The following is a 26,826-nucleotide window of genomic DNA, read 5'->3' as shown; positions in this document are numbered from 1 at the left end:
ATAATTTAACTTTATTAATCCCTCGGGAGGGTTCCTCCGGGGTTTCACACAGCTGAATAAACGTCAAACAGAAAATGATTAAACAGAAGAGTTTACGTCAGTGCCCGGTTATATTTTAGAGCAAGGAGCAGACGGCAGCGTTTCACTCCACCGAGGGAGCTCGTGACGTACTATGGTAAATGGCCTGTATTTGTATAGCGCTTTTACTAGTACCCCCCCCCCCCCCCCCCCAGGGACCCCAAAGCGCTTTACACACCCAGTCATCCACCCATTCACACACTGGTGGAGGCAAGCTACAGTTGTAGCCACAGTTGCCACTGACAGAAGCGAGGCTGCCATATCGCACCATCGGCCCTTCTCGCCAACACCAGTAGGCGGTAGGTGAAGTGTCTTGCCCAAAGACACAACGACCGAGACTGTCCGAGCCGGGGCTCGAACCGGCAACCTTCCGGCTCCCATTGAAATTTGTATAACCTATTTAAAATCTAAAACTTAAAATTGTCCGTAGCCTACTGTTGTTACCACTGTCCTGTTTGTAGTGATGTATCTCTTGACAGTCGACCAGTTGGATGGAAAGCTTCAGTTCATCACAAGGCTTCATCTCAACATCACTAGTGTGCAGGCAGGAGTGGTGAAATGGAGAACCCAATGTGCAGACTGTGGAGACAAACGTGAACTCAAACAGCTTTAATGCTAAACTCAAACAGAACAAAACTTAGGCTACGTTCACACTGCAGGCGAAAGCGCATCAAAAATCGACTTTGACCCTGTGCGACCCATATCCGATCATGGTGTGACAGTGTGAACAGCACAAATCCGATGTTTTCAAATCCGACCTGGGTCACTTTCGTATGTGGTACTGAATCCGATACAAATCTGATGTTTTAGAAAGCGACTGCTGTTTGAATGGTCATCTCGCATTAAATCTGTCTTTTACGTCACTGACACAAGACAGACACCAATTATCAGCGCCCAAGAAGACATCGCGAACGCTTCCGGGCCATCCAGTATAGATGTTAGTGAAACTGTTGGGAAGACAGCGTTGGAGAAACGTGAACATTTTATTTGTACTGTATAATCTGCAGATTCTGACAGAAATCTGCAACTATCCTTTGAAGCACCGCTCCTCTCTAAAACAGCAATAAGGATAATTATTAGGCCATATGTAAATAGCACAATAACTTTATAACTTAAAACAAAATTGGGAAATGTAAAGTCCGAAACAAGTCTTTATATTAAAGCCATCAGTCAAACAATACTGTTTGGTTTGGGTCTAAACAGAGCGCGTTGTGTGTGACGTCTGATTTTGCGCTGTTACGGCCCTAGCAGGGCCTCCTCCTGAAGGTGCCTGTGTGGGCGTGTCCCACCACCTCTTCTGCCTGAGGTGCCACCTTTCCCTGTAACACAGCTGACTCACATCAGTAATTAAAAGTATTTAAGCCCAGGGAAAGGTGAGCTCTGGGCCAGAGTGCCATTTTGTGTGGTGTTTCCAGCTAGTGAGCTGTGTGTTGTGATTTCCAGCTAGTGAGCTGTGCTTTCCTTTTGACTTTTTGCTTTATTTGACCAACGCCTGAGTTTTGTTTGTGTTTTATGGTGATAACGGCTTGTCCGTCTCTTTTAGTTGACTTACTTCAATAAAACTGTTTTATTTAAACTGTTTCGCCTCCTTGACTCCTTTTTCTGACCCGGTCACTTTTGTTACTTCCCCCTCACTGCCTAGACCCCCCCCCCCCCCCCCCCCCCCCCCCCCAGGGGAACGTAACAAGTGGGGGCTCGTCCGGGATCGTTGAAAAGGGAGTTTTGAGTTGGAATTGGTTTTTGATTATCTTGCTGTTTTTTACCTTTGGAGATTCAACTTCCCAGTTGAGTGTCCAGCTGAGCTTTGTTTTAAGTTCTTCCTTCGGGCACTCTTTTGTTATTTTGCCTTTTTTATTTTCAGAGTAATCCTGGGCGGGGATTAGTTCCCTGTTGGGGGTAGGCAATTCAGGGCTCCGGTCGCTGAAGTTTCGCCTTTCAAGTTGCCTCGAGCCCGGCACGCTCCAGAAGATAGGTAAAGTTTGTTGTGCTTAGGAACTGGGTAAGTTGTGTTTGTTTATTGTGTATACTGTAAGAGGTAAGTTGGTCATTTAAACCAAGTTGTGTAGTTTCGGAGTGAGTTGGCAGAGAGGTGTGGTTGTGTCTTAATTAGGGTGTGTTTTCTAACCCTTCTCCGGCCCCTAAAATGGCTGATGCAGCCATCAGTGCACAGGTGTCTAGAAGCTCGTTTGTGGGCAATAACATCCACCTGGTTCCCGTTTTCTGTGAATCCAGTGTTGAGAGCTTCTTCAGTGTATTTGAAAGCATAGCAACTGCATTACAGTGGCCTGAAGACGTGTGGGGGGTGATGTTGCTGTGTAAATTCACAGGTAAGGCTCAGGAAGTTTGCTCTGGTCTGTCTATGCAGGACAGCCTAGTTTATGAAAAGATTAAAAGTGCTGTCCTCCAAGCCTATGAACTTGTGCCTGAGGCCTATAGGCAGAACTTTCGAGGTTTGGAGTTGGCACAGGGTCAGTGCTACCTTGACTTTGCTCGGGAGAAGGCAAAGCTTTTTGGTAGGTGGTGCTCTGCAAGCCAGGTTAAGAGTTTGGGGTTGTTACGTGAGCTCATGCTTGTGGAGGATTTTAAAAACTCTGTTCCTGAGTGTATTGCTCTTTATTTAAGTGAACAGAGGGTTTCCACTTTACAGCAGGCTGCCATACTGGCAGATGAGTTTACCCTAACTCATAAAACAAATGCTGTAGAATGTGACATCCCTTCTCACTGCAATACATCTTGGAGAGCTAGGAGGGAGCCAGCTAACGAGGCTGAAAAAGTGGTGGTTTCAAGTTCCAAAGCAAAACTGTGTTTCTTCTGCCACAAGCCTGGCCATGTGGTTGCTGATTGTGTGAAACTGGCACTTAAGCGGAAAGCGTATCGAAAGGGAAGAAGGCCTGATTTGAAAACAGTCACTCATGGTTCTCAAACTAACAAGGTTGTCAGGCCCAGCAAAGGACCACACTTGGGGCATACTTGTTTAAGGGGCTCCTGTGGTCAGTGTAAGGGATCAATTAACCCTGAGCGGCCGCTGGTTGACAATTTCCCAGGTCCCCAAAATGACCTGCAGGGGGACAGGCTGTGTATAAAACCACCAGTAAGACCCGCAACCCTGGCTAACAAACATGCCTGTACCGATGACTTGAGGAATCGTCTGCAAAGTGTTGCAGAAAGGTCTTCTGACTGCCTGTGCTCTCCACATGTGATGGCTCAAAGCCCTAGCCATCACATGAGACATTGTTTTGAGGGTCTGGGGCCACCTTCAGTAAGTATTTTGAACCCATTGAGATGGGGTTGGCAGCTTCCGCTGACAATGCCTAACTGTTGCTATGGGGTTTGGTAGGTGGAAAACCTGCAATTTGGTGATGCAATGGTTACGGACTTGATTAATCATTTTGGTTATCGAGATAATTTGACAAACCACGGGTTTGTATTTATGGGGGGGGTGTTACGGCCCTAGCAGGGCCTCCTCCTGAAGGTGCCTGTGTGGGCGTGTCCCACCACCTCTTCTGCCTGAGGTGCCACCTTTCCCTGTAACACAGCTGACTCACATCAGTAATTAAAAGTATTTAAGCCCAGGGAAAGGTGAGCTCTGGGCCAGAGTGCCATTTTGTGTGGTGTTTCCAGCTAGTGAGCTGTGTGTTGTGATTTCCAGCTAGTGAGCTGTGCTTTCCTTTTGACTTTTTGCTTTATTTGACCAACGCCTGAGTTTTGTTTGTGTTTTATGGTGATAACGGCTTGTCCATCTCTTTTAGTTGACTTACTTCAATAAAACTGTTTTATTTAAACTGTTTCGCCTCCTTGACTCCTTTTTCTGACCCGGTCACTTTTGTTACTTCCCCCTCACCGCCTAGACCCCCCCCCCAGGGGAACGTAACAGCGCATGCGGACCGCTTTGAGCGTTTTCACCTGCAGTGTGAAAGTAGCCGCAGGCAGGCCACACCGCATACATGATGGTAGATCACAACATGGACACAGAGAAACACAGGGCTTAAATACACAGAGGAGCAATCAGGGAATGGGAAACAGGACGGAAACACAGCTGGGGCAAATCAGGCCTAACGAGACAGGGGAAGCAAAACCAGACACATTAACATAAGACATGGACCTTCAAAGTAAAACAGGAAACATAACACAGAAATGCAGACTTGACACAGGGATACAGCAGACAGGGGAGACAGCAACTATGGATCACAGACAGAAAACCAGAACACTAAAACTCTAACAAAACCCACACAAATAACCTAAACTAAGAATAATCCTATGACCTATAAGGCAAAGCTAGAATATAATGAAATAAACAAAATCAAAGAACCAAAAACACAAAACACTGGGTCGACGACCCTGGCAGCCTAACACTTGTACCCAGAATGGTGCACACAGGCTACAGAACTAACACACTGTTTTCATCATTAACACACTACCACTCAAAATTTAAAACACATGTAGCAACCTCTTCTTCTGCTTTTTGCTAGACTGAATACAGCTTCATCCATGAAGATGTATTCATGAGGCCTAACCATTGAGTCAAGCTCAAAGATTCTCTTTACACAACAAACTAATTTTAGTTCTGTAAATGAAATAGTATAATGTATACATGTGCTATGTATACAAGTATACTTATGGTATTTTGGTATTTTGTTTAGAATTGAAGGAAGGCCACATGAGGGTGCTCACACCAGGAGACACTTATTGTGGATATGGTCCATCAGAATAATGCAATTTGACTGCGTGAAATGCAGCAAGAGAATGTAAAAGACAACATACATGTTGAATCTAGCAAAAAGGAGAAGAAAAGGTCGCAATGTCGTAGGTCAACGTGCCATTATTGAACTGCCTGGCCAGCGTGGTGGAACTGTAACTACGGTATCTGTGCTGCCATCAGCAGCTATGGGGTTCTCCACAGTCATGTTACTGTTGGGCTGTACAACAATGAACTTATAGTAACATTCCCAGATGGTCTACGGGATGCTTTGCTTGATTAGAGAGATCGCGAGCAGGCAGAGCATCCCATATCATTTGGGCCAATGTGAGCTTTCACCGAAGTCCAAGAATATGCAATTGGTTTCACAATGAACAGCATTTTATCAATGTGTTTCTTCCACCGCAATCTCCCTTTTTGAACCCTATTGAGGAGTTTTTCTCAGCATGGAGATTGAAAGTATAAGACCGAAACCCTTACAGGAAAATCTACTTCAAGCATTGAATGGAGCTTGTGGTGAGATAGCAGTGGAATCTTGCCAGAGCTGGATTTGGCATGCTAAACGATTCTTTCCTCGCTGCCTTGCAAGAGAGCCCATAGCATGTAATGTGGATGAAGTCCTGTGGCCTGACCCAGCACAGAGGCGTGATGCTGAGTCTTTAATTAGTAGGGCACTACTGCTGAAAAGCAGTTAAACAGCATCTTCAATGTTATTAGAAAAGAGCTGTTATCCAGTAGTTTAAGATTAAAAAAAATTGCTTTATTTATTAATTTTAGGGTTTGTTTCATTTTTTGCGCTACATTAGAAAACATCAAAATAGCATTGTCATTTTTGTTATTTGTGTTTTGTAATCTTTATAAAAGCCTAGAAAAAACACCTTTTAATCTTTTGTATATGGCGAGATGCTGTGGGCACCTAAGTCTTTGATAGTGTAGAATTTTCAAGTCAATACCATGGTTGCATCTACTGAAAATCTCAGTGACCTTGACTTCAAGGTCAGAGGTCAACCTTTCTGAAAATCAGAGGAGTTTTACATTTATAATACAGGTATGTCTACTAGGAGGCTGAAGGGTAGCACTATATATTTATAAACAATCAAAAACAACAATTATTACACAATTTATTTCCAATTTGTATGGAATTTATTTCTGTAAACGTGGTGTTTTAGGTCTGATTGAAGGACTGATGTGATGGTAAGGTGTCCGCTGCTGCACTTTGAAGATTGGTAGGCTTTCTTTTTTTAATTTTCACAAGAATTGCTACTTCCCCTAGAGTTTTAGCCACTCCAACAATCAGAAGATTTCCCTATGAGCAAGCATTTAGCAACAGTGGGAAGGAAAAACTCCCTTTAAAAAGGAAGAAACCTTCAACAGAGCCAGGCTCAGGAAGGGACAGCCCTCTGCCACGACTGGTTGGGGTGGGGGGAGTGAAAATTTAAAAAAAAAAGCCAAAGTGATCATTATTGCAGCAGCTTAATTAATTTTTGCAGTATAATTTGCTGTTAATGTCATTTTCCAACCCCAGTTTGTGTTTTTATCACTTTTGTCCAGGGTGGAAGATGCCATGCTGGAGACTGATTCAGTATGGTCTTTCAATGTTGATACATGGGAACCTGTTAGAGAGGCCAGGACTGCAAAAGGGATGCCGGAGAACCTGAGAGGGTGTTATCCGCTGGTGTGCATCCAAGGCCAACATCTCTTTAATTAGGCTGACAAATAAGCGTTGGCCAGCTTCTGGTCCTCGTCTAAACATCATTATTTGTTCGAGGTCATCCAGACGTGTAAGTATTATGTATCTTGTCTCCAGGGATTCATGTCCTGTCCCTGGAACAGAGCCTTTAAATTGTTCTTCCGTCTTAAATGTCCAGCGCTGTTGTTTGTATTTGTCTCCAATGAAATAGTTTTCAGTGTACACGCCAGAGTCTAGCACATGATCTGGTGGCTGACCCTGAGTCTCTATGATGAATTTCAGATAATCATAGTCATTCTCCGAAGGGTAGAGTGGCACCCCTGTAGCAAGCTCCACAGCCACCAGCCCCAGAGACCACATGTCACTTGCTTCGTTATAAGGAAGGCCAAGCATAACCTCCGGTGCACAATAACCAACCGTTCCCACACAGTCACCAGGTATCACTGCAGACGCAGGACATGCGAGGCCAAAGTCTATAAGTTTGACTTTGATGGGAGACTCATGGCGGTTTACAACCATGATGGTTGTTACACAATCATACCAAAACTCTGTCCTAATAGTTTCCACTTTCTCTTTTGTATCAGACATACTGAGACAATATTCGGGATAAATAACCATGAAAACAATTTATTTATTAAGTTTAGAGGTTTACACATCACATCATTATAATCATTGAGCCTATCTGACTTTAATCGTCCACTTGATGGCGCAGTAGAGCCAATGAATCGTCACAGTGCTTCGAACCATGAGTCGACCAGTTGGATGGAAAGCTTCAGTTCATCACAAGGCTTCATCTCACCATCACTAATGAAAGCTCTTATAATTTGGCTGCTATTAGAGACCATTGATTTAGGCTCTCTTTGGTTACTACGTGGATCTTTTTTTCAGACAAATTAATGAAAAAAAATATAATAAATGGAAAAACAGAGTACAAATGTGGACAGTTAACTGGATATTACAGCGCGATTTCTGCTGCCCCGCCCTCTCGCTCAGTCGCTTAATGCCTGAGCTCGGATCATACCAATATCAGGGGGGATTCACGCACAGTCGTAAATTCCCACAGTGTGCACTACGTGCTTCGAATATTGTGTTTACTTTTTGTTTTATACAGTTGTCAGCCAGGCATCTAACTATGAAAAAATTACACTCCAAAAGACCCCGGGCTTCTGACAAAACAACCCGGGCTTAAGCCCAGTAAGCCACCCCCACGCTCCGCCCCTGCTCCCCACGCTTCCCTCTACCCTCCTCCTGCTGTCTTTTTCGCGCCATCAGTGCTCACAAGCTCCACCTTTACTTTGACAACCCACCTCCGAGGAGCCACGCCGACCAATAGCTATGCACGGCCTTTCCTATCAGCCAATCAGAGTGCCGGAGATGACGCCACGCAGAGGCGGCTCGCGGGAAAGTGAAGGGAAGGAGTTCAGTTTTTCCCGCGAAAGAGACGCCGCAAGGAGGCTTTGTGTGCGGCACCTTACATCCTGCTTAGTTCTTACTAAGAAGAAAAAGTTGTTTTTGTCTGGGTTTGCTTCCTTACACTCCGCTTTCTTCGTGTCTTTTGCGACCTGGTTCATTCAGCATGTCTGGCTTTGACGACCCAGGAGTGTACTACAGTGACAGCTTCGGAGGTGGAGAGGGCCCCGGCGGGGACGAAGGTGGACAGAAGCGGATCCAGATCAAGAAGCGGTTCCGTGAGTTCTTGCGACAATTCAGAGTGGGGACCGACCGCACCGGCTTCACCTATAAATACAGGTACGGTAACAGCGATCGCACCGTGCTGTTGTTTGTTACACAGCCGCACCCTGAGTGTTCAGGATCTGATCTCAATATGGGTAATATAGCTAATAAGAACTGTCTTTGTTACAAAGTTACTGTTGAGATTATTTTTTTTAAAGTGCTCATTAGTCTGGCAGGAGGCCTAAATACAGGGGCTGCTGAATTTGTGGAAAATGTAGACTCTAGCACAGAGGTGTTAAACATAAGGCCCGAGGGCCAAAATCGGCCCGACGAAGACTCCAGTGTAGCCCAAGGAAAGGCTTTGGAAAATGTGAAGGAGTGTGTAAATGTTGGACTTTTAACTATATTTTTTTATCAGTTTTACAGCTTTTCTTGTGAATAAAGACCTCCCCCATGGTCATCCATTCTATACCAAAGTAATAGCTAAACAGTTAAATGACTAAATTGAACTTTTCTGTCTACTATCTGGTTTTGTTTTACAGTGGATCAATGATTAAAAAAAAAGGGGAAAAGGGAAACTGCTCTGGCCAACTTAAGATTAAAGTAGGATGTATGTGGCTGATGAGTTTGACATCCCTGCTCTAGCACGTCTTGAGCTTCATAACATGTAGAGACCAACAGTAGTTATATTTGTGATCCTTTTGTGAAGCATCTGAATCATTTGCCATTAAAGCTCTAAATGTGCCAATTTTGGGCTCATCCAGCCTATGAATTTGCATTATTTTCACTTGTACCTAAATTCAACTAGAGATGAGCTGAAGCGACACTACACCTTGGGAGAGTACTGGCTGGAGGTGGAGATGGAGGACCTCGCCAGCTTCGATGAGGATCTGTCAGACTGTCTTTACAAGCTGCCGACTGAGAACCTGCCTCTGGTGAGCATGTCACACCGCACAAACTCCGTCCCGGTGGGCGATCCATCTGTCCGACGCATTTGTCTGAAGGTCTGCTTTTAATTTACAGCTGGAGGAAGCCGCAAAGGAGGTGGCCGATGAGGTGACCCGTCCCCGGCCTGTCGGGGAAGAGGCTGTGCAGGACATCCAGGTCACGTTGAAGAGCGACGCTCATCACGCATCCATCCGCAGCCTCAAGGTACTCTCAGGCCTCTTTGTGTGTCATACTGTAGGAGTTACTGACAGGTTGATCACACTTTTTCTTGTTTTTTTTCTTTTTCTGTCCACTGCAGTCTGAGCAGGTGTCTCGTCTGGTGAAGGTGCACGGCATCATCATCTCTGCCACGGCGGTCAAAGCCAAGGCCACCAAGGTGTGTCTGCAGTGTCGCGGCTGCCGCGCCGTCATCCCCAACATCCCCCTGCCTCCAGGGCTGCAGGGTTATGCCCTGCCGCGCAAGTGCAACTCGTGAGTATTATGATGGGGTAACGTCCCTCCGCTCGAGTTCCTCACCCAGAATCACCTTTAACGAGGCTCCCTCTTTTCTCAGTGAGAGTGCTGGCAGGGTAAAGTGTCCTGTGGACCCTTACTTCATCATCCCAGACCGCTGCGTTTGCGTCGACTTCCAGACACTTCGCCTGCAGGAGTCCCCGGATGCTGTACCGCACGGAGAGATGCCCCGTCACCTGCAGCTCTACTGCGACAGGTAAGCACCTGTGTGACTGACACTGAGCTTTTTCTGCTGCTGTGCTGCTTTTACACTCGTGCTTTTTCCCACCTGTCTCTCAGGTATCTGTGTGACCGCGTGGTCCCAGGAAACAGGGTGACCATCATGGGTATTTACTCCATCAAAAAGATGGCTGCACCAAAAGCCAAAGGCAAAGAGAGAGGGGTTGGCGTGGGTATTCGTGCGTCCTATCTGCGAGTGGTCGGTATCCAGGTGGACACAGAAGGCGCAGGTGAAGAGGTTTTGCATTAAGACGTGGGTGTGATGCGTTTCAGGCGAGCAGAGCTGGCTTTAAGTGTGGATATTTTTTCCTTTTTTAGGCCGTGGTGCCACTGGATCCGTCTCCCCACAGGAAGAGGAGGAACTGAGGGCACTGGCTGCTTCTCCTAACGTCTACAACTCTCTGTCACAGTCTATAGCGCCATCCATCTATGGCAGCGATGATGTGAAAAAGGCCATTACCTGTCTGCTGTTTGGAGGTTCAAGAAAGAGGTGAGCTTTAAGCGCAATACATAGATACCCACCTTTATTGTAAAAGTCCCTGACTTACCCAGCAGTGCTTTCGTTTTCTGTCCTCTGCAGGCTGCCTGATGGTCTCACTCGTAGAGGTGACATCAACCTGCTGATGCTGGGTGATCCCGGCACAGCCAAGTCTCAGCTGCTGAAGTTTGTTGAGAGATGCTCGCCCATCGGGGTAAGTAATCCTGAATGGATTGTCGTCACTATGACAAATCCGGTGTAAACCCCTCACACTGATCCTGAACCTCGACTCTGTCCCCTGTAGGTCTACACCTCCGGTAAGGGCAGCAGCGCGGCCGGTCTGACTGCCTCCGTGCTCAGGGACCCCAGCACCCGAGGATTCATCATGGAGGGGGGAGCCATGGTGCTGGCCGACGGCGGGGTCGTGTGCATCGACGAGTTTGACAAGGTAAAAACGAAGCAGCACAAGTTGCTAAGTTGCAAACAAGAATCCAAACTTGGCACAAAATAAACTATCAGTTGATCTCCGGCCTCATTATTAAAGATAACACTGTGTTTGTTGTCCAGATGAGAGAGGATGACAGAGTGGCGATCCACGAGGCCATGGAGCAGCAGACCATCTCCATCGCTAAGGTATCGCCTCTTTGTGCATTTAAGGAAAGTAAAATGCAGTCGCTGTGTTGAAGGCAAGCTAACACGTGGGCTCTCCTCCCAGGCTGGCATCACCACCACCCTGAACTCTCGCTGCTCTGTGCTGGCAGCAGCCAACTCCGTGTACGGCCGCTGGGACGACACAAAGGGCGAAGACAACATCGACTTCATGCCCACCATCCTGTCCCGTTTCGATATGATCTTCATCATCAAGGACCAGCACGACCAGCAGAGAGACATGGTAAGGAGGCCGAAGGTCTGCGGCGTTAAACCCTCATGTGGTTGGAGCTGTTACAGAGTGTAACTGTTTGAACGCGTCTGTTTACAGACGCTGGCTCGCCACGTGATGAACGTCCACCTCAGCGCGCAGACGCAGACCGAGGGTGTCGAGGGCGAGATCCCGCTGACCACATTTAAGAAATACATCGCTTATGCAAGAACGTAAGTGTCCTGGAGTTCATATATTCGTTTGATCGCACACACTGTCATGTACTTAGTTTAAAAAATAAATAATAATAATAATAATTTGCCCATTTACAGTAAGTGTGGTCCTCGGCTGTCTGCTGCAGCTGCTGAGAAGCTAAAAAACAGATACGTGGTGATGAGGAGCGGAGCACGAGAGCACGAGAGGGAGAGCGACAAAAGAGCCTCCATCCCCATCACAGTCAGGTAGATTTTTATTTATTTTAATAAATGATCATGTAAATGCGTCTTTTTACCCCAACTTAAGTACTTGGATCTTCTCGCTTCATCGTCTGTCTGATGTTTCGGGTTTTCAGGCAGCTGGAGGCCGTCGTGCGCATCGCAGAGTCGCTGGCTAAGATGAAGCTGCAGGCGGTGGCTGGAGAAGAGGAGGTGGATGAGGCCCTGAGGCTCTTCCAGGTTTCCACGCTGGACGCTGCACTGTCTGGCAGCCTTTCAGGTGGGCGTTGGTCATGTTTTTGGGTCTAGTGGATAGATCTACCTCATTAAACTGAACCATATTAGCTATTCCATTAAAGAATCTTTTGTTTTTGTTTTTAATTTGCTGGAAGCCAAGTGTTAAGCCTCAGCTAAGCATGCCAACCACATTTTGTGTCCAGGAGCGGAAGGCTTCACTTCTCAGGAGGACCAGGAAATGATCTCTCGCATCGAGAAGCAGCTGAAGAGACGCTTCGCCATCGGCTCGCAAGTGTCAGAGCACAGCATCATACAGGACTTCACCAAACAGGTGAGAATATCAACCTGGGGACACAACAGTGATTTGACTCTGTGCCCAGCTTGTGTTTCGTGTTCCATTGGGATGATTACAGGAATAGTGTTCATTTCTCTTTTGTCAGTCATGTAAAAACAGACCTCAGAAACATTTTTTACATGCCTGACAAAAGAATCAGTTTTGGTCTGGGTCCTGTTAGTGACCTCTTTCTGTCCTTCCTGCAGAAATATCCAGAGCACGCCATCTACAAAGTCCTCCACCTGATGTTAAGGAGGGGGGAGCTTCAGCACCGCATGCAGAGAAAAGTGCTCTACAGAGTCAAGTAGAGAAAAGTGCTCTATGAGATAACCATATTGTTGTTGTTGTAAATAGTTTTCATTTGTGGTGTTATGTTTGCCAGAATAGTGTCTCATCTCAGCTGTAGCTCTGTACAGCAGGATGCATGCCAACAGGGTGGATGAAGAGTCACTGCTAAGATGGTCCTAGTGCTTTGTATCAAGCTAAAGATGTTACTTAATGTCTGCATACCGTGTTTAAAAAAAATAAATAACAATAAAGTATTGAAATTCACATTAAAATGTTGAGAGTATTTCTTTTTTTTTTTATTAAACAGATCATAAACAGAGACACGATTTGATGAATATACACAAATGACAAGTAAAATCACTGCTTTGGCTTGGAGTTGACAGATTGTCAGTCACGATTTCTCTTTCAGAGCCAAACTGAGTAAAGTGCAAAATGTGCATGTCACACACTGTATATAAAAGATGGATGGAGCCTTTTTAATCCCACTCACTGGTTAGTGACGCCTCAAGTCTTGCAACATCACAAAATGTAATTTATATTCTGCAAGAACCATCGACGGTGCAAAATATGGTTGTAGCTTCTGGGTTTGGAATGTGAAGCCGAGGTGGAAGCACCTTTTAAAACTACAATCTCTTCAGTCACCACCAGGGGGCGACACAAACAACCTTTCATGACTTTGCTAAACACTTTCCGGACTTTTCTGTGGTCCTGATCACTGGTTTGAGGTCATATTCAGAAAAAAATTGAGTCATTTTTTTAAATTAAGAGAATTCCAAGAGGAACAACTAGGTGATGTAACAATAGCTCTTTTCATCTTTATCTGTATGCCTTAAACTGGTGATTGAGACCATGAACCTTCAAGACTTCCTTTTAAAATCATTCATATGTCTTCTCCTGTTTGCCTTCATTTTTCAAACCCAGAAGCTAAAGCCATTATGTACAATCTATGATTCACAACCAGTATAAGTACAGGTAGAGCCTACAAAGCATACATTCCCACTCCAATAGTGGCCAGCGCAACACACAGTCCCACGGTGAACTGTACGATGGATGACGACGGGAGGACGGCCGCTGGGAATCTGTCTTTGTGCTGGTCCGCAGTTTCTGTTGCAACACTCAGCATTTTCTGCAAGTCATCAAAAACCTACGAGGAAACAAGGGGTTAAAAAAAAGGGATTAGCGTGTTGGCAGCATTTTGGCTCTACATGCATTAGCTTCAGTTCCTCTTTCAGCTGAGTTCACTGAGAACTGTGGAGCAATTCTTGGTGTCATTTTTGGTCAGGGCTTGCACAGAAAAATTCGTCCTGAGGTCTCTCACCTGTATGTTCAGCTCAAAGGCCTGCACGGCCTCCTCCAGCACCGCGGCCTTCTCCTTCTCCGTCAGCTCGATGCTGTTCATCCGGCTCCTGTACAGCTGCTTGAAACGGTTGGGGCTGCTCACACCGGGGAAGTGGAAGAAGGAAAGCCCCTCTTTGCTGCTCAGACCGAGAGATTTCTGGGTAATCTTTCCCAGCACTTGTCCCCCTGAGAGATCACCGAGGTAGCGAGTGTAGGCGTGGGCCACTAGAAGCTCTGGGTTCTCTCTGCCGATCTGAGAATGTAAGAAGGGGGAAGTGTTGCGCTGGTTCTTGTGCGCTCTGAGTTATGAATCATGAATCACGTCAAAACGCGGTGCTCACCTGTCGCAGTCTCTGGCTGTATCTCTGTGTGGCTGCAGGGACGATCACTCTCTTCCTCCACTCTGATCCAAAGAAATGCTCCAGGTCTCTTTCCAGTGATTCCACACGGGAAAGCTCCTGAGGGAAGTAAATTGGTGCAACGGCTGGATCGGAAGCATTCCTGTCCATCTCATCTTCCAGAGCCCTGTAGATCTCGTAGAGGGAGCACAGCAGGACCTAAAAGACGCATAAAGATAGACATCCACTTATAAGAAAAAAAAGAAAAGGAACAGAAAGTGGTTTGTGTATCCAGCCACTGTGCACACTTCACCTTATACTGAACCAGAGTGATCTCTCCCTTTTGGTAACTCAGCATCAGCTGTGTGTTTTCAGCCCTCACGTGGTTGTCCTTAGTGGCTGCTTTAATCTGCTCTGATAAATCGCTGAGGCCAGAAGGGAAACACAGAAAGGGAGCAATCATTCAACATGTCCTAAAATGTCTTTAAGTGCAAAAGCTGCGAATTTCCAGTAAAGTGATCTCCCATACCTGCCGACTTCTCCTGTCTCATTCTTTCTCGCACTCTTCATCGTGTCCATCTGTTCAAATGGTTTCATTGGTTTAGTATAGGTACACAAAATGTAAGAGTATACATATATAATGCATTTCACTCACATTCAGTAAAGTGTAGTTGAGTCTTCGATCCTTAGAGCTGGCGGCTGTCAGCGTGTCCGGTCAGTTCCTCTGAACGGTTGCTCCTCAGTGCATGGCCTCTCAGCTCCCTCCCTCCTCTTATATACAGCTGTGAAGCTCCAGCTGCTGAGTCAAATGAGAAGTGTGATTGCTGAGTCATGCTTCACATGACAGGGGAGATGTGGACACAGCAGCAATATCAGAAAACATGACGAGGCATTAAAGCTTATTTTCTTGAATCATGTTTGAGCTGGCTTTGGCTACATGTGGCTACAGAGTCCTTATGGAGAAACAAAGTAGCATGTAATGTATTCTCAAAACCTGTAGCTATTATCTGTCAATTGTTAGCATTTTTTTTGTAGTTGTTTTTTGTTTTTTTCCATTTAAAAAAACATCTATTAACAGGGGACAGAACAAGAGGTTTTGAACTTAATGTCACAAGAAGCTACACCAAGAAGCCCCAAAAAGACGAGGAGCTTATTGGCTCCAAGTTTGCCTCGCAATATAAGGGCCCCCCGAAAAAATCTGCTGGCTGTATAACTTCTAATAGTTTAGAAGTACATTTTTGTAATTTGTTCATGTAAAAAGTGTGTAGTAACTCTTGTATAGCTACAACACTGAAAGGCACAATCAAGCTTTATACACTACTGTGCAAAACCACTTTACTTCCAAGGAGACAGACTTTCTTAGTATTATTTCAGTAGTTCTCCAGGCTTTCTGCAGGTCTTTAAAAGCTGTTCTTCTTTACACATTGTCTGCTTTTTCACTTATTTTCAGTCCAGTCCTGTTACCTGACTGTATTCAGAGGATTTTCTTTTTTTTAAAGTAAGCAACTTAACACTGATACCTTAAAGATTTGAGCATCTAGCTCAAACTGTGAACCATTTTTGCATCTGCATAACACAGACAGCTTTGAAATTGTATCTGTAGACACTTTGTTACAAGCAAAAAATGAGTGGCAATATATCTTATGACGTGAGAAATATAAATTTTAAATCTTTGCTTCGATGTTTCATCAATATATACAGATGAGGTTGTATTTAAACAGGAAACTAAGCTCTGTGGATATTTGGTAGCTCTAAAACATTAAAATTCAAGGCTGAAAGCAAAGACAACAAGACAACAAGCAAACTTTCGCACATATGAGTATCTTCTTATCCATGACGTCCGCTACCCAATCAAAAGCTAGCAGAACTGCATCGCTCTATATGACCACTCAATGACAATGAACAAAATTTGGCAAAACGTTGCCTAGAAATAATTAAAAATACATTTTAAAGTAAATTAAGTTATTTCAGAAAGATAAATTAGTTTTAATAATTTAAAGGGAGAACTTTCCATTTGGATGTATTACACACAGACATATAAAGTAGTGAACTGCTGACTAAAAGCTGTTTTAGCCGAGAACAAAACATCTGTACCATTTTTTTAGGGAACTTTACCGGAAGTGATGTCAGAACAAAGCAGTCCCTGCCAATTGAAAATTTACCGCCAATAACTGCGCAGAAGAAAAAAAGAGAAAAAACGAAGAGGAAACAATAACTACTTCAACTACTGTCTTTTAAAAAAAAAAATCCTGGATGGCTACGATGGCTTCCGACGACGAAGCTGCTCCTGAACTGCTTGAAAGCGAGGACGGAGGAGAGTCTGGCGCAGAAAGTTTCCTCACGGAGGACGAACTAGCTTACGACGAGGGGCTCGATCCAGCGGAAGAGTAAGTATACTGTATTTACAAGCTAATGCAGCTTTAGTACGGGCAGAGTTTGATGGTGTTTAGAGCAAGACTGCAGGTATAAAAACCTGCAGACCGTAAGCCAGCCATATAAAATATTTAAAAATATATTTTTTAAAGTACGTTAATATATTCAGAGAGAGCTGTGATTGCATGATAATGCACAGGACAGATTTTTGCACTTGGAGAAAACTCATGAATACATAAATGAGGAGTAGAAATGGCATAATATGTAAGTATGGTATGACACGTGACGTGTGGCAGGAATAAATAATAAAATGAAGTTTTTAAGTGGTTATAACACAGTTGATGGCAGTAGATCAACATGTGCTTAATTGTGTAGGTGTATTTTAGGGGTTTGGGTCAGTGAAATGAACTGATGAAATGAGTGCTATGTTCTTTACTTGCACCTTTGGACTTTATCTGGTCACACTGTGTGTGTGTGTGTGTGTCTGTGGGTGGGTGGGACGGTGGGGGTTAGGGTTTTAGCCATAGTCTTCATAGTACACATTCTTGTGGGGGATGGGGCCTTCCAGGCACAGGATATAAGCAAACCTACACTACAGGTTTAAGTCTGGATGGGTTGGAGGAACAGCATCAGGCAATTTCAACCATTCTTTATAGTTTATACTGCGAAACATTTGAACCACAAAAACACTGGCCTGAGATAAATGACCATAATACTTATTCTGTTTCTTTCAGTTATGATGATCAACAGGATGGGCACACAGAGCCTTGCACCTCTGGTGAAGAAGATGCCAACCACTCTGCTTATTGTGAAGAAGACGGTTCTTCACTCAGTGTAACGAGAGGCCATAAAAGAAAAAGATCTCCACATTCAACAGCCAAATCCTGGAAAACAGAGAACGATCCAGACATTTGTCCGCCGCCTAACAGGTTCGTCCCAGCCCGACCACCCGGACATCAATTGAATTCAAACAACAAACACATGCCGCTGGACCTCTTCAAGCTGTTTCTCAGCAATGAAGCCATTTCAACTCTTTGTGAGAACACAAACAAACAAGCAGCCAAAAACATTGGAAAAGGCAAAAAGTATTCATGGACTGACCTCGACGTCCCAGAGTTCCTAAATTATGTCGGACTCACTTTCTTCTTTTCACTGGTGAAACTGGATAACATCTGTGACTACTGGAAAAAGAACACGATATTCAGTGTGCTGTTTCCGGCTGACGTCATGTCACAGGACAGGTATCGGGTGATATCTTGGAACATCCACATGAGTGATCCCGAGGAAGATGTTGAGAATGACAGGCAGAAGGGAACGCCGCAATACGACCATCTGTTTCGATTGAACCCCCTAATGGACACCATCAAACACGCCTGCAATACGTTTTACCACCCTAGGCAGAAGCTTCTGATTGATGAGAGGACAATAGTGAGGAAGAACCACGCTGGAATGATTCAGAAAGGGACAGCAAAACCAAACAAGTTGGGTTTCAAACTCTTTGTTCTGTCTGACAGCAGCAACGGTTACATCTTGGACTTTGCTGTGTACACTGGAAAGTCACGGTTTGAGTCAGGCACTGGGCTTGCATACGACTCTGTTATGACCCTGATAAAGTCTGCACACCTGGGCAGTGGTTATAACCTGTTTCTGGACAGTTTCTACACCAGTCCAAAACTCTTTAGAGACCTGCTGAGCCTCAATGTTGGAGCGTGTGGAACATACAGAGACAACAGGAGAGGCTGCCCAACCACACATTCAAATGCTCTGACAAAAAAGGATCCCAAAGGCACCCTGAGGTGGATCCGCGAACCTCCTGTGGTTTATGTGAAGTGGAAGGACTTCTGTGAGGTCAGCATCTGCTCTACAGTCCACCAGGCGTTCTCTGGACACACCGTGGAGAGGAGAGTGAAAAGTGAGGATGGCAAGTCGACCGTCGGATTCATTCCATGCCCGACACCTGTCATGGAATATAACAAGTACATGGGAGGTGCTGATATGTTAGAACAGTTGACACAATCCTACTCTGTACACCACAAAACATCACGCTGGTACCGTTTACTGTTCTTACACTTCCTGGAGATTGCAGCCACCAACAGCTTCCTGCTTCACAAGGAGCTCTGCAGAGAGAAACATGAGGAACCCATGACTCACAGGGCCTTCCTGGAGGAGCTGACTGCCCAGCTGTGTGGCGTAACAGTCGCCGTCCCCCCTACCAAAGGCCCGAGTGGCCACCTCCCCGTGCCGATCTCCAACCAACCCGATGCAAGCAAGAGGGCCTCGTACGGACGAAGGACCTGCGTGCAGTGCAGGCTGATAAAGAAGGAATATCAGTCTACCCCCTGGAAGTGTAGGGAGTGCGATGTGGCCCTGTGTCTTATTGCAGACAGGAACTGCTTCGAGGCGTGGCACGAATAATGTCGAGATTAAAAAAAAAAAAGCAGGAAGGAAGGACTTATGTGAAATCAGTGTAAACAGTTATTTCTCTGTTTCTTGGATTGCTTTTTTACCCTTAAAAAACAACTCACGTTCTTTAATTTTGTGTTCTGAAATAAAGTTTTCTCACTTTCAGTAGATGCTTGGTTGTTGGTCTTTATGCACGGCAGCACACATAGTTTCCCAAAATGTTTATATACAGTAATATTGATTAAACCAGCCACAGAGGTAATATTGATTACACATAGCTGAAATTTTTTAAGTATTTCTATATTAACTTGTTTTTAAATATACAATCATATCAATTATCTAAAAACTATACATGTTATTTTGAAATTTTAAAATATATAAATCAACAGATAAGCAGTGCTTAAATTTATAAGACCACCCAATGTAAGGCTTATGCCACAGCTGCCCTAAATTACCAGGTTTTTTTCAATACGTCTTGTTGGCTATAAAATGCCAGTGCTGCTCAGTCACGTGGACATTGTTACGGCCAATGTGTGACCCACCTGCCACTGGGACACAACTTCAACCTCAGAGCAGTAAATTTAGGTCAGAGTAATGAGTAATATCACAAACTAACCTGTTCTTGCTACCGGTTTTAATACAATGTTTATATAGATAAATATATGTATATAAAAATGTAACTGTACATACTTGTTAGCGTTTTCAAACTGAATTTGTTATCACTTAAGCCTGCAGTACGTTCGCTGTCCACCAGGGGGCCCTGGCCCACACTGCTGGAAAAGCAGTTACAGATAAAGCTACCCAGCAGTGTGTAGCTGTATAATTAAAGTGCTTTATTCATTAAAGAATAATAATGATGCAATAATTTAGCGTATATTATTCCAAATAGGGGGCACACTGCATCATGAGTACTTTTGCTGTATGGAAGTGTATTATGATGCTAAAATGTTTGTACTTTTACTTACTCCAGATTATGACTTATAGCTAATTGTCTAAGCACGTTTTATTATTTATTTTTTTAGATAAAGTTATATCAGACACATTTTGTTATTCCAAACTTTATTTATGTAACTGTTGAGTAATTCCCCATTATAAGAACGAGTCTTTCCTTCCTTTCTCGCCTGCTCCGGTCGTAAACACGCCCCCTGATGCACGCTCCCCTCCATTGGTGTTTGTCATCCGGGGGCGAACTGGGCTGTGCCAGTGGATTTGTGGAGGACTGCTGCTCTCTCTCGCACAGAGAAATCTGTGTAAGATGCAGGACAGTAAACATGTGGCAGCCGTGACCGGATCGACACGCGGTGAACTCCAGATGCTGCGCGTGAAGGATCGAGCCATTTGAAAGGTGAGGTGTGAGGTCTCCGTGTTTGACGACGTTAGCTGTTCTCACATCTGGTTGAGCGGGCGAAGGCAGTGGCTGCATCCTCGACGGAGTGATATAACATCGGCTGGAGAGTTCACGGAGAGCCCGGGATCCCCTGCGGACCCTACACCTGTGTCTCTTAGCACGGTTCTACTCGCTTCAGCCCTACTAATTATCGCCTTGGGTTCCCTTTAGGTTTTATACCGAATACGTTTCTGTGGCTTCATGTGGAGCTCCTGCATGGAGCCCGTTCTCCCAAATACCTACGCAGGCTGGGCTCGGACACAGTTAACTTGACCAAACTTGTTCGATATTTTTACATGACAAATACGTTTTATCATAAAATCCAGACTTGTTCTGTTTATAACAATCCAGGTAGTATTGAAAATTGTTCATTTATTGAAATAGGTTGGTTTTGTGTGGGCAGGTGGCACATAGGGAGGACGCAAGAGGAAGATGATAAATCAAAATGTTCGATGATAAAAAATACAGTGTAGAAAACTGGTTTGGATAAAATTTGTACGATTTTTAGGTTCAGATGTAGTGCCGTGCCCTTATACATATGGATTACATCAAGTGGGACTGCACTGCACAAGAACCTGTAAACAGCTTTGTATTGGAACTGATGATACACCACAGTTGGCTAAAGAAAACTGGAAAAGTGTTGCCTGCACTGATGGGTCTCAGTTTATGCCTCAGCATTCAGAAGGCGCGGTGAGAATTGGAAATAAACAACATGATCCCTCCTGCCTAGTGCTAACGGTTTTGTGGTGTGATGGATATTGTCTTTGGGCCCCTTAGTAGCTGCTGAGCATTACTTAAATGTCATATCCTACCTGACTGATGTTGCTGTCCGTGTCCATTCCTTTATGACCCATCTTCTGACGGCTGCTTCCAGCAGGATAACGCAGGATAACAAATCATGTCGCAAATAATCTCAAAAGGGTTTAAAAGTCGAATGTTTCATTGTTATTACCTATATATTCATCGTGTTAATATATATATTTTTTTTTACTTCCATCATTGCCTCATATTCATCAGGTTATGGATCCGAGCCTTCCTTCTGTCATCCTTTTCATCCTGATTGGCTATGTTTTAAGCTCTTTTGATAACCGCCACCACAATGTCACCCGCCGGTACGACTACTGCGTGCTTGGAGCCGGCCCCGCAGGACTGCAGATGGGATATTTCCTCTCCAAGGCCAGGAGAAACTATGTCATCTTGGAGAGGAACTCGGGACCCGGCAGCTTCTTCAACAAGTAAGGAACTTTGGGCGAGCTTTCAACATAACACACGCGTTATCCTCCCGTATAAACTCTGAGGGACGTCTTCTCTGCTTTGTTTTGTGCATGGCAAGGTATCCCAGGCACAGGAAGCTCATCAGCATCAATAAGATCTACACCGGAAGGGGGAACCGAGAGTTCAACCTGCGCCACGACTGGAACTCGCTGCTGAGCGATAAACCTGACCTCCTCTTCAAGAGGGTCAGCGATGACTTTTACCCGCCCGCTGACGCCTTCCCTCAGTACCTGTCCTTGTTTGTGGGGGAGCTAGGGTTGAGGGTACAGTATGGTGTTGATGTTGGGAGGATCAGGGCAGTGCAGTCTGCAACGGGAAGACACTACATCCTGACTGACCAACATGCGTCAGACTACACGTGCAGGTATTTTGTCTCTTGATGATCCTCGGAGGAGAAATTTGCATTGGTTTGGATTGTTCTGTTGCACTCTTGTCCTCTCTCCATCAGCGTCCTCCTGGTAGCCACGGGCCTGTGGGTTCCTCACACGGTGGACTTTGTCGGTGCAGACCTGGTTGAGGGCTATGAGTCCATCTCCACTAACCCCGACGACTACAAGGACCAGGCCGTGCTCATTCTGGGAAAGGGAAACTCTGCTTTTGAAACAGCCCAGAGCATCTTAGGAAGAGCGAGTCGGGTGCACATGCTCAGTTCCAGCCCCGTTCGCCTTGCGTGGCAAACGCATTACGTGGGAGATCTCAGGTAAAATAAAGGATGGTTTCAAAACAATCATTACTTATTATGTCCCATTTTATTTCTTAAACCTGCTCCCCTGCTTATCCAGAGCTGTGAATAATGAGCTGATAGATACGTATCAGCTGAAGTCCCTCGATGGGCTGGCGGAGGCCCGTCTGGAGAAGATCGTTATCGCTCAACAAAAGGAGGAAGGCAAGAGGAGACTGGGTGGAAAGAAGAAAGAGAAAAGGAAACAGCTGTATCTCACGTTAAATAAGTACATGCACAGTAGGAACAGTTTTGATGCGACACAGGAAGAACTGCCGGGGCATCACATCGACAACTTCCCCATGCGAAAACCCTATGATCGAGTCATCCGATGCCTCGGATTCCGGTTCAACTTCAGCATATTTGACAGGTGAAGGCTGATGTTACGTGCTCTTCTTATTCTATCTAAGCACAATATGTAAGATAAGCCTGCTCATATCGTATTAAAAAATTCTCCTCAGCTCCGCCTGCCCACCGAACAGTGAAAATGCCAAAGGGAGGTTGCCTGAGTTGACGCCCTGGTACGAAGGGAAGAACACCCCGGGTTTGTTCGTACTGGGAACTGCATCTCACTCCAGAGACTATCGCTCATCTGCTGGCGGCTTTGTGCATGGATTCCGTTACACAGGTGACAGACTGCTGTTGTTTTGTGACATTTTGAAATTCCCGTCACCGTTTGTTAAAGGCACCGTGGCATCAGATGATCTATTGCAAATGTAGTTGGTACGACAGAAAAGTGAATTTTGTGCCAGTTCGACCTGTGATCAGGATGATTTTAACATGAACTGTGTTTTGTCTAACACAGCACGAGCTGTACATCGTTTACTTGAACACCGTTACCACAGGAACGCGTGGCCATCAACACAACTGTTGGCAACACATTTGCAGTCGTGGATTCTGAAGCGGGTCGACGAGGCCTCGGGGCCATACCAGATGTTTGAGGTGCTTGGAGATGTCATACTTCTTCGAGGGTAAGTATTTATTGCATGCTTGCTTGTTCCAGCTGTTCTCTTTTTTCCACTCTTGCTCATTCATGCTTATTAGGTTACATGTCCTGATAGTCTCAGAATTCATACTGACTTTTGGGGGGAGCAGCTAACTTTTTGGGGCATCCCTTGTAGTCAAAGGCCACTTTTACAAGTAATAAGTATGCAGTCTAAAACATGGGTATCCATGATCTGATTCTACCTTCCAAAAATTGCAGCACTGTTCCAGTTTTCTGTTGGCAAATTCTGGTAAGCTTGTGTAATCTTTTCCTCAGTTTCCTGTTCAGGAGTGGCAACGTTTTTCTTCTGCTGCTGTAGCCCATTTGCTTCAAGTTTTTACATGCTGTGCATTAAGAGATGCTCATCTACATATCTTGGTTGTTACAAGTGGTTATTTGAGTTACTGTTGTCATCCTATCGGCTTAAAGCAGCATCAACAAGGCATTTTTAGCCAGAGAACAGCTGCTCACTGGACATTTTCTTTAAACCCTAGAGATGGTAATGTGGGGAAAATCCTAGTAGATCAATACTTTCTCAAACACTCAGTCTCAAACACTCTGACACCAGCAACAATGCGATGTTCAAAGTCACTTAAATCACATTTCTTCCACATTCTGTTGCTCAGTTTGAATTGTGGGAGCTCAAAGTGATCATGTCTACATGCCTAAGTTGCATTGTCAAACAAATGTGCTTGTATTGTTGAGAAAATGTTTTTATCCTTGATTATAATCTGCTGTTTAGCCTGTTTTACACTGCTGGAGCTGCAGCTACTAGAACAGAATACCTGTTTAATCAAATACATTCATTTCACTCTGATCTTCGAACAAACTAAATTGATGTCCAGTTCCTTCAATATTAGGCAGTTATTGTCCTTCTTTGCCAGAAGAGTAAAGTCTCCAAACTATGACACCGCCTTACATCATCACAAGAAACAAAGCTGCAGTTGTTGATATTCATTATATATTTTATTCTCCTTTCTACTTGACTCTAAGGTCTCACTGTGAATACTTGGAAGAGTTTCCACTCCAGGCCCTGCCTCAGCTCTCCTCTCTTTCTGGCCACGATGTCTCCATGCATGGACTAATAGTTGTAGTCATGCAATATGGGAAGAAGAAAATAGACTATCTGGGGCGCAGCAGGGCAGAAACAGAGTGGACTAATGCTTGGAAATCCAACTTTCTTCACCCTGTTTTATACTACTATAAAACACTACCTTCTGGTGAGTAGGAATGGTGTCACCATCAAAAAAAGATTCGCTGTATACTTGACAGGGAAAAAATAAAATGTGATCTTTTTTTCCCCCCAGTGGAAGAAATGAAGCTACGTCCCAACGGCTGGCCTTTACCGCGCCCCCAAGCCATTCATCACATAGTGGAGGACTTCCTCACAGAATGGGACGCTCCAATATCTCACATCCAGCCACTGCGACGCTTCCTGGAGCACTGTCTCCAGACTGACCTCAGGGCCTTCTATGCAGGTAATGCACACATTAACAGCTTATCTGGAAAAAAAGAATGGTATGTTCCTACTTTTTCAGTTTTTAAATTTTCCAGAGAAACACGTCTAAGAGAAGAAGTACACCTGTGAATAAAGCATGCTTTCAGTTTATGTTTAGGTAGCTCCTCTGCACTGTGTTGGCAATGGTATTGAAGAAGATAATAGTGAAGGTAATAATAGTAAAAATCACTTTCAGAAAGACATCTACTGTAATTTAATGTATTCCCTGTGTAATCCATTGTTCTAAATTTAAATGGAATTAAGAAATGATTCCTGTTAAATCCAGAATTGAATTCAAAATCCTGCTCCTCACATACAAGGTCTTAAATAATCAGGCCCCATCTTATCTTAATGACCTTGTAGTACCATATCACCCTATTAGAGCGCTCCGCTCTCGCTCTGCAGGCCTACTTGTTGTTCCTAGAGTATTTAAAAGTAGAATGGGAGGGAGAGCCTTCAGTTTTCAGGCCCCTCTTCTGTGGAACCAGCTTCCAGTTTGGATTCGGGAGACAGACACTATCTCTACTTTTAAGATTAGGCTTAAAACTTTCCTTTTTTCTAAAGCATATAGTTAGGGCTGGACCAGGTGACCCTGAATCCTCCCTTTGTTATGCTGCAATAGACGTAGGCTGCCGGGGGATTCCCATGATGCATTGAGTTTTTCCTTTCCAGTCACCTTTCTCACTCACTATGTATTAATAGACCTCTCTGCACTGAATCATATCTGTTATTAACCTCTGTCTCTCTTCCACAGCATGTCTTTATCCTGTCTTCCTTCTCTCACCCCAACCGGTCGCAGCAGATGGCCGCCCCTCCCTGAGCCTGGTTCTGCCGGAGGTTTCTTCCTGTTAAAAGGGAGTTTTTCCTTCCCACTGTCGCCAAAGTGCTTGCTCATAGGGGGTCATATGATTGTTGGGTTTTTCTCTCTATCTATGAAGCGCCTTGAGGCGACTTTTGTTGTGATTTGGCGCTATATAAATAAAATTGAATTGAATTGAATTGAATCAGACAAATAACATGACTTCTTTCAGCAGCTGGCGGATTGACTCATTCCCTTCTGTCCTCCGGTTTTTCAGAATCCTGCTTCCACTTATCCCTCACCCACCGCATGCCACCACTGTTTTGCCAGCAGGGATACCTGAAGCAGCAGGGGATCCCTCGCAACAGCCAGCTGCGACAGCGCGTTCATGACGCAGGACTGACGCACACCGAGCAAGACGTAGGCACATCCGATGCTGACTCGACATTTCCAAATTACCTGGCACCAGCTGGAGCATCCGTATCTTCAGGACTGAAACTTGACTTATGATTGTTTTACCTAAGCGTGCAGCATGCACCTGTAAGATTTTTCAGAATTGCTACCTCCAGCACTTGCAGTCATTACCTCCACGAGGCCAAATCTTTTTTGGACAGAATGCCATCCTACAGATCTGTGTTTCACAACCTGTTTACCGGCTTGAAACAAAGCAGTTTTTCTTAGAGAGTTCTGCTGCTTGATTGTTTCAACCAAAGACTAATTCTCCCTTCTTTATGTTATTAGTATTCAAAGTATTAAATAAAACAAAGAACTACAATTATCCTTTATTATATCACGTTGATATATTTCCTATTCTCTAAGCTGACTGCTGATGCTTTAGATATATCATGTGACCATCATTGGGAGTCAAGACCTGCAGATTGGAAACCACTGCTCATCACTTTAGGGAGAGGTACGCTGTCCCATAAAAGCTCCCAAGTAATTATTTTCACAAGTGTTTGTATACAGGATGTTGTGTGTTATTTTCATATCATGCAGATCTATATATCATGTAAAGCTCTACAGGTGGAGGGTGGGTATCACAAATATTTATGCATAAAAATTATGGTAAATGATTAAACAAACATCAAAAAGGAAACTCTAGTTATTTTTGTTTGTTTTTTTTTTATTTAAATTATTGGCTTTTGGGTAACATTAGTGCATTTCTCAGTGCGCATGCCCAGCGCAATCGTCGGCCCAGCACTGGAACAGTTTGATTGGCTGCTCGATTGCGATCGTGCCATTGGACGGAAGTGAGTGAGCA

General features: G+C 44.6%; 4 protein-coding genes across 7 annotated transcripts; 3 read left to right on the top strand and 1 right to left on the bottom strand.

Moving 5' to 3' along the window:
* The first annotated feature begins 7,877 nt into the window (after nt 1–7,877).
* Nucleotides 7,878–12,720, top strand: mcm5 (minichromosome maintenance complex component 5). The gene is made up of 16 exons (XM_085270396.1): nt 7,878–8,213; nt 8,947–9,073; nt 9,162–9,290; nt 9,385–9,557; nt 9,640–9,795; nt 9,879–10,048; nt 10,137–10,308; nt 10,399–10,510; nt 10,601–10,744; nt 10,864–10,929; nt 11,012–11,188; nt 11,276–11,388; nt 11,488–11,616; nt 11,727–11,869; nt 12,030–12,157; nt 12,367–12,720. Exons 1-16 carry the CDS (start codon nt 8,041–8,043, stop codon nt 12,466–12,468), a joined length of 2,214 nt encoding a protein of 737 aa, XP_085126522.1. The 5' UTR covers nt 7,878–8,040; the 3' UTR covers nt 12,469–12,720.
* Nucleotides 12,721–12,722: 2 nt separating this feature from the next.
* Nucleotides 12,723–14,894, bottom strand: hmox1a (heme oxygenase 1a). The gene is made up of 6 exons (XM_085270397.1): nt 14,780–14,894; nt 14,654–14,703; nt 14,438–14,549; nt 14,128–14,343; nt 13,767–14,039; nt 12,723–13,592 (listed from the first exon to the last, which is right to left on the bottom strand). The coding sequence occupies exons 2-6, from the start codon at nt 14,701–14,703 to the stop codon at nt 13,428–13,430; spliced, it is 816 nt and encodes a 271-aa protein (XP_085126523.1). The 5' UTR covers nt 14,780–14,894; the 3' UTR covers nt 12,723–13,427.
* Nucleotides 14,895–16,255: 1,361 nt separating this feature from the next.
* LOC146575627 (piggyBac transposable element-derived protein 4) lies at nt 16,256–19,065 on the top strand. Its single transcript, XM_085272581.1, has 2 exons — nt 16,256–16,511; nt 17,232–19,065. The coding sequence occupies exons 1-2, from the start codon at nt 16,378–16,380 to the stop codon at nt 18,910–18,912; spliced, it is 1,815 nt and encodes a 604-aa protein (XP_085128707.1). The 5' UTR covers nt 16,256–16,377; the 3' UTR covers nt 18,913–19,065.
* A 1,019-nt stretch (nt 19,066–20,084) lies between these two features.
* foxred2 (FAD-dependent oxidoreductase domain containing 2) lies at nt 20,085–26,661 on the top strand. Of its 4 annotated transcripts, XR_014892163.1 has the most exons (11): nt 20,085–20,245; nt 21,305–21,522; nt 21,621–21,926; nt 22,011–22,262; nt 22,345–22,653; nt 22,745–22,911; nt 23,089–23,254; nt 24,262–24,488; nt 24,576–24,746; nt 24,874–24,936; nt 25,843–25,946. XR_014892163.1 is itself a non-coding variant. In XM_085270390.1 (10 exons), the coding sequence occupies exons 2-10, from the start codon at nt 21,308–21,310 to the stop codon at nt 26,073–26,075; spliced, it is 2,046 nt and encodes a 681-aa protein (XP_085126516.1). In that variant the 5' UTR covers nt 20,085–20,245; nt 21,305–21,307; the 3' UTR covers nt 26,076–26,661. The 4 variants fall into 4 exon arrangements, 3 of the variants coding, with proteins under 3 accessions (XP_085126516.1, XP_085126518.1, XP_085126519.1); XM_085270390.1 differs by lacking the exon at nt 24,874–24,936 and having other exon boundaries at nt 25,843–26,661; XM_085270392.1 differs by lacking the exon at nt 24,874–24,936 and having other exon boundaries at nt 25,521–25,985.
* Nucleotides 26,662–26,826: the final 165 nt, after the last annotated feature.

Source organism: Mchenga conophoros, linkage group LG4, assembly GCF_057382185.1.
Source record: "Mchenga conophoros isolate Kocher_MC1m ecotype Shallow Benthic linkage group LG4, M_conophoros_male_GT1.1, whole genome shotgun sequence".
In the NCBI taxonomy this organism is placed as follows: domain Eukaryota; kingdom Metazoa; phylum Chordata; class Actinopteri; order Cichliformes; family Cichlidae; genus Mchenga; species Mchenga conophoros.
Note: the sequence above shows the minus strand (reverse complement) of the source record. Positions and strands in the feature narration are given on the sequence as shown.

Bases quoted from the DNA above. Each gene is read 5' to 3' on its own strand.
- hmox1a (XM_085270397.1), bottom strand. From the start codon at position 14,703: ATGGACACGATGAAGAGTGCGAGAAAGAATGAGACAGGAGAAGTCGGC. The intron at 14,550-14,653 runs GTATGGGAGATC...TTCTGGCCTCAG, and splicing joins GAGACAGGAGAAGTCGGCAG to CGATTTATCAGAGCAGATTA. The intron at 14,344-14,437 runs GTGAAGTGTGCA...TGCGTCTTTTAG, and splicing joins TCACTCTGGTTCAGTATAAG to GTCCTGCTGTGCTCCCTCTA.
- mcm5 (XM_085270396.1), top strand. From the start codon at position 8,041: ATGTCTGGCTTTGACGACCCAGGAGTGTACTACAGTGACAGCTTCGGA. The intron at 8,214-8,946 runs GTACGGTAACAG...AAATTCAACTAG, and splicing joins GGCTTCACCTATAAATACAG to AGATGAGCTGAAGCGACACT. The intron at 10,309-10,398 runs GTGAGCTTTAAG...TGTCCTCTGCAG, and splicing joins TTTGGAGGTTCAAGAAAGAG to GCTGCCTGATGGTCTCACTC.
- foxred2 (XM_085270390.1), top strand. From the start codon at position 21,308: ATGGATCCGAGCCTTCCTTCTGTCATCCTTTTCATCCTGATTGGCTAT. The intron at 21,927-22,010 runs GTATTTTGTCTC...TCTCTCCATCAG, and splicing joins GCGTCAGACTACACGTGCAG to CGTCCTCCTGGTAGCCACGG. The intron at 24,489-24,575 runs GTGAGTAGGAAT...TTTTCCCCCCAG, and splicing joins CTATAAAACACTACCTTCTG to TGGAAGAAATGAAGCTACGT.
- LOC146575627 (XM_085272581.1), top strand. From the start codon at position 16,378: ATGGCTACGATGGCTTCCGACGACGAAGCTGCTCCTGAACTGCTTGAA. The intron at 16,512-17,231 runs GTAAGTATACTG...TGTTTCTTTCAG, and splicing joins GGGCTCGATCCAGCGGAAGA to TTATGATGATCAACAGGATG.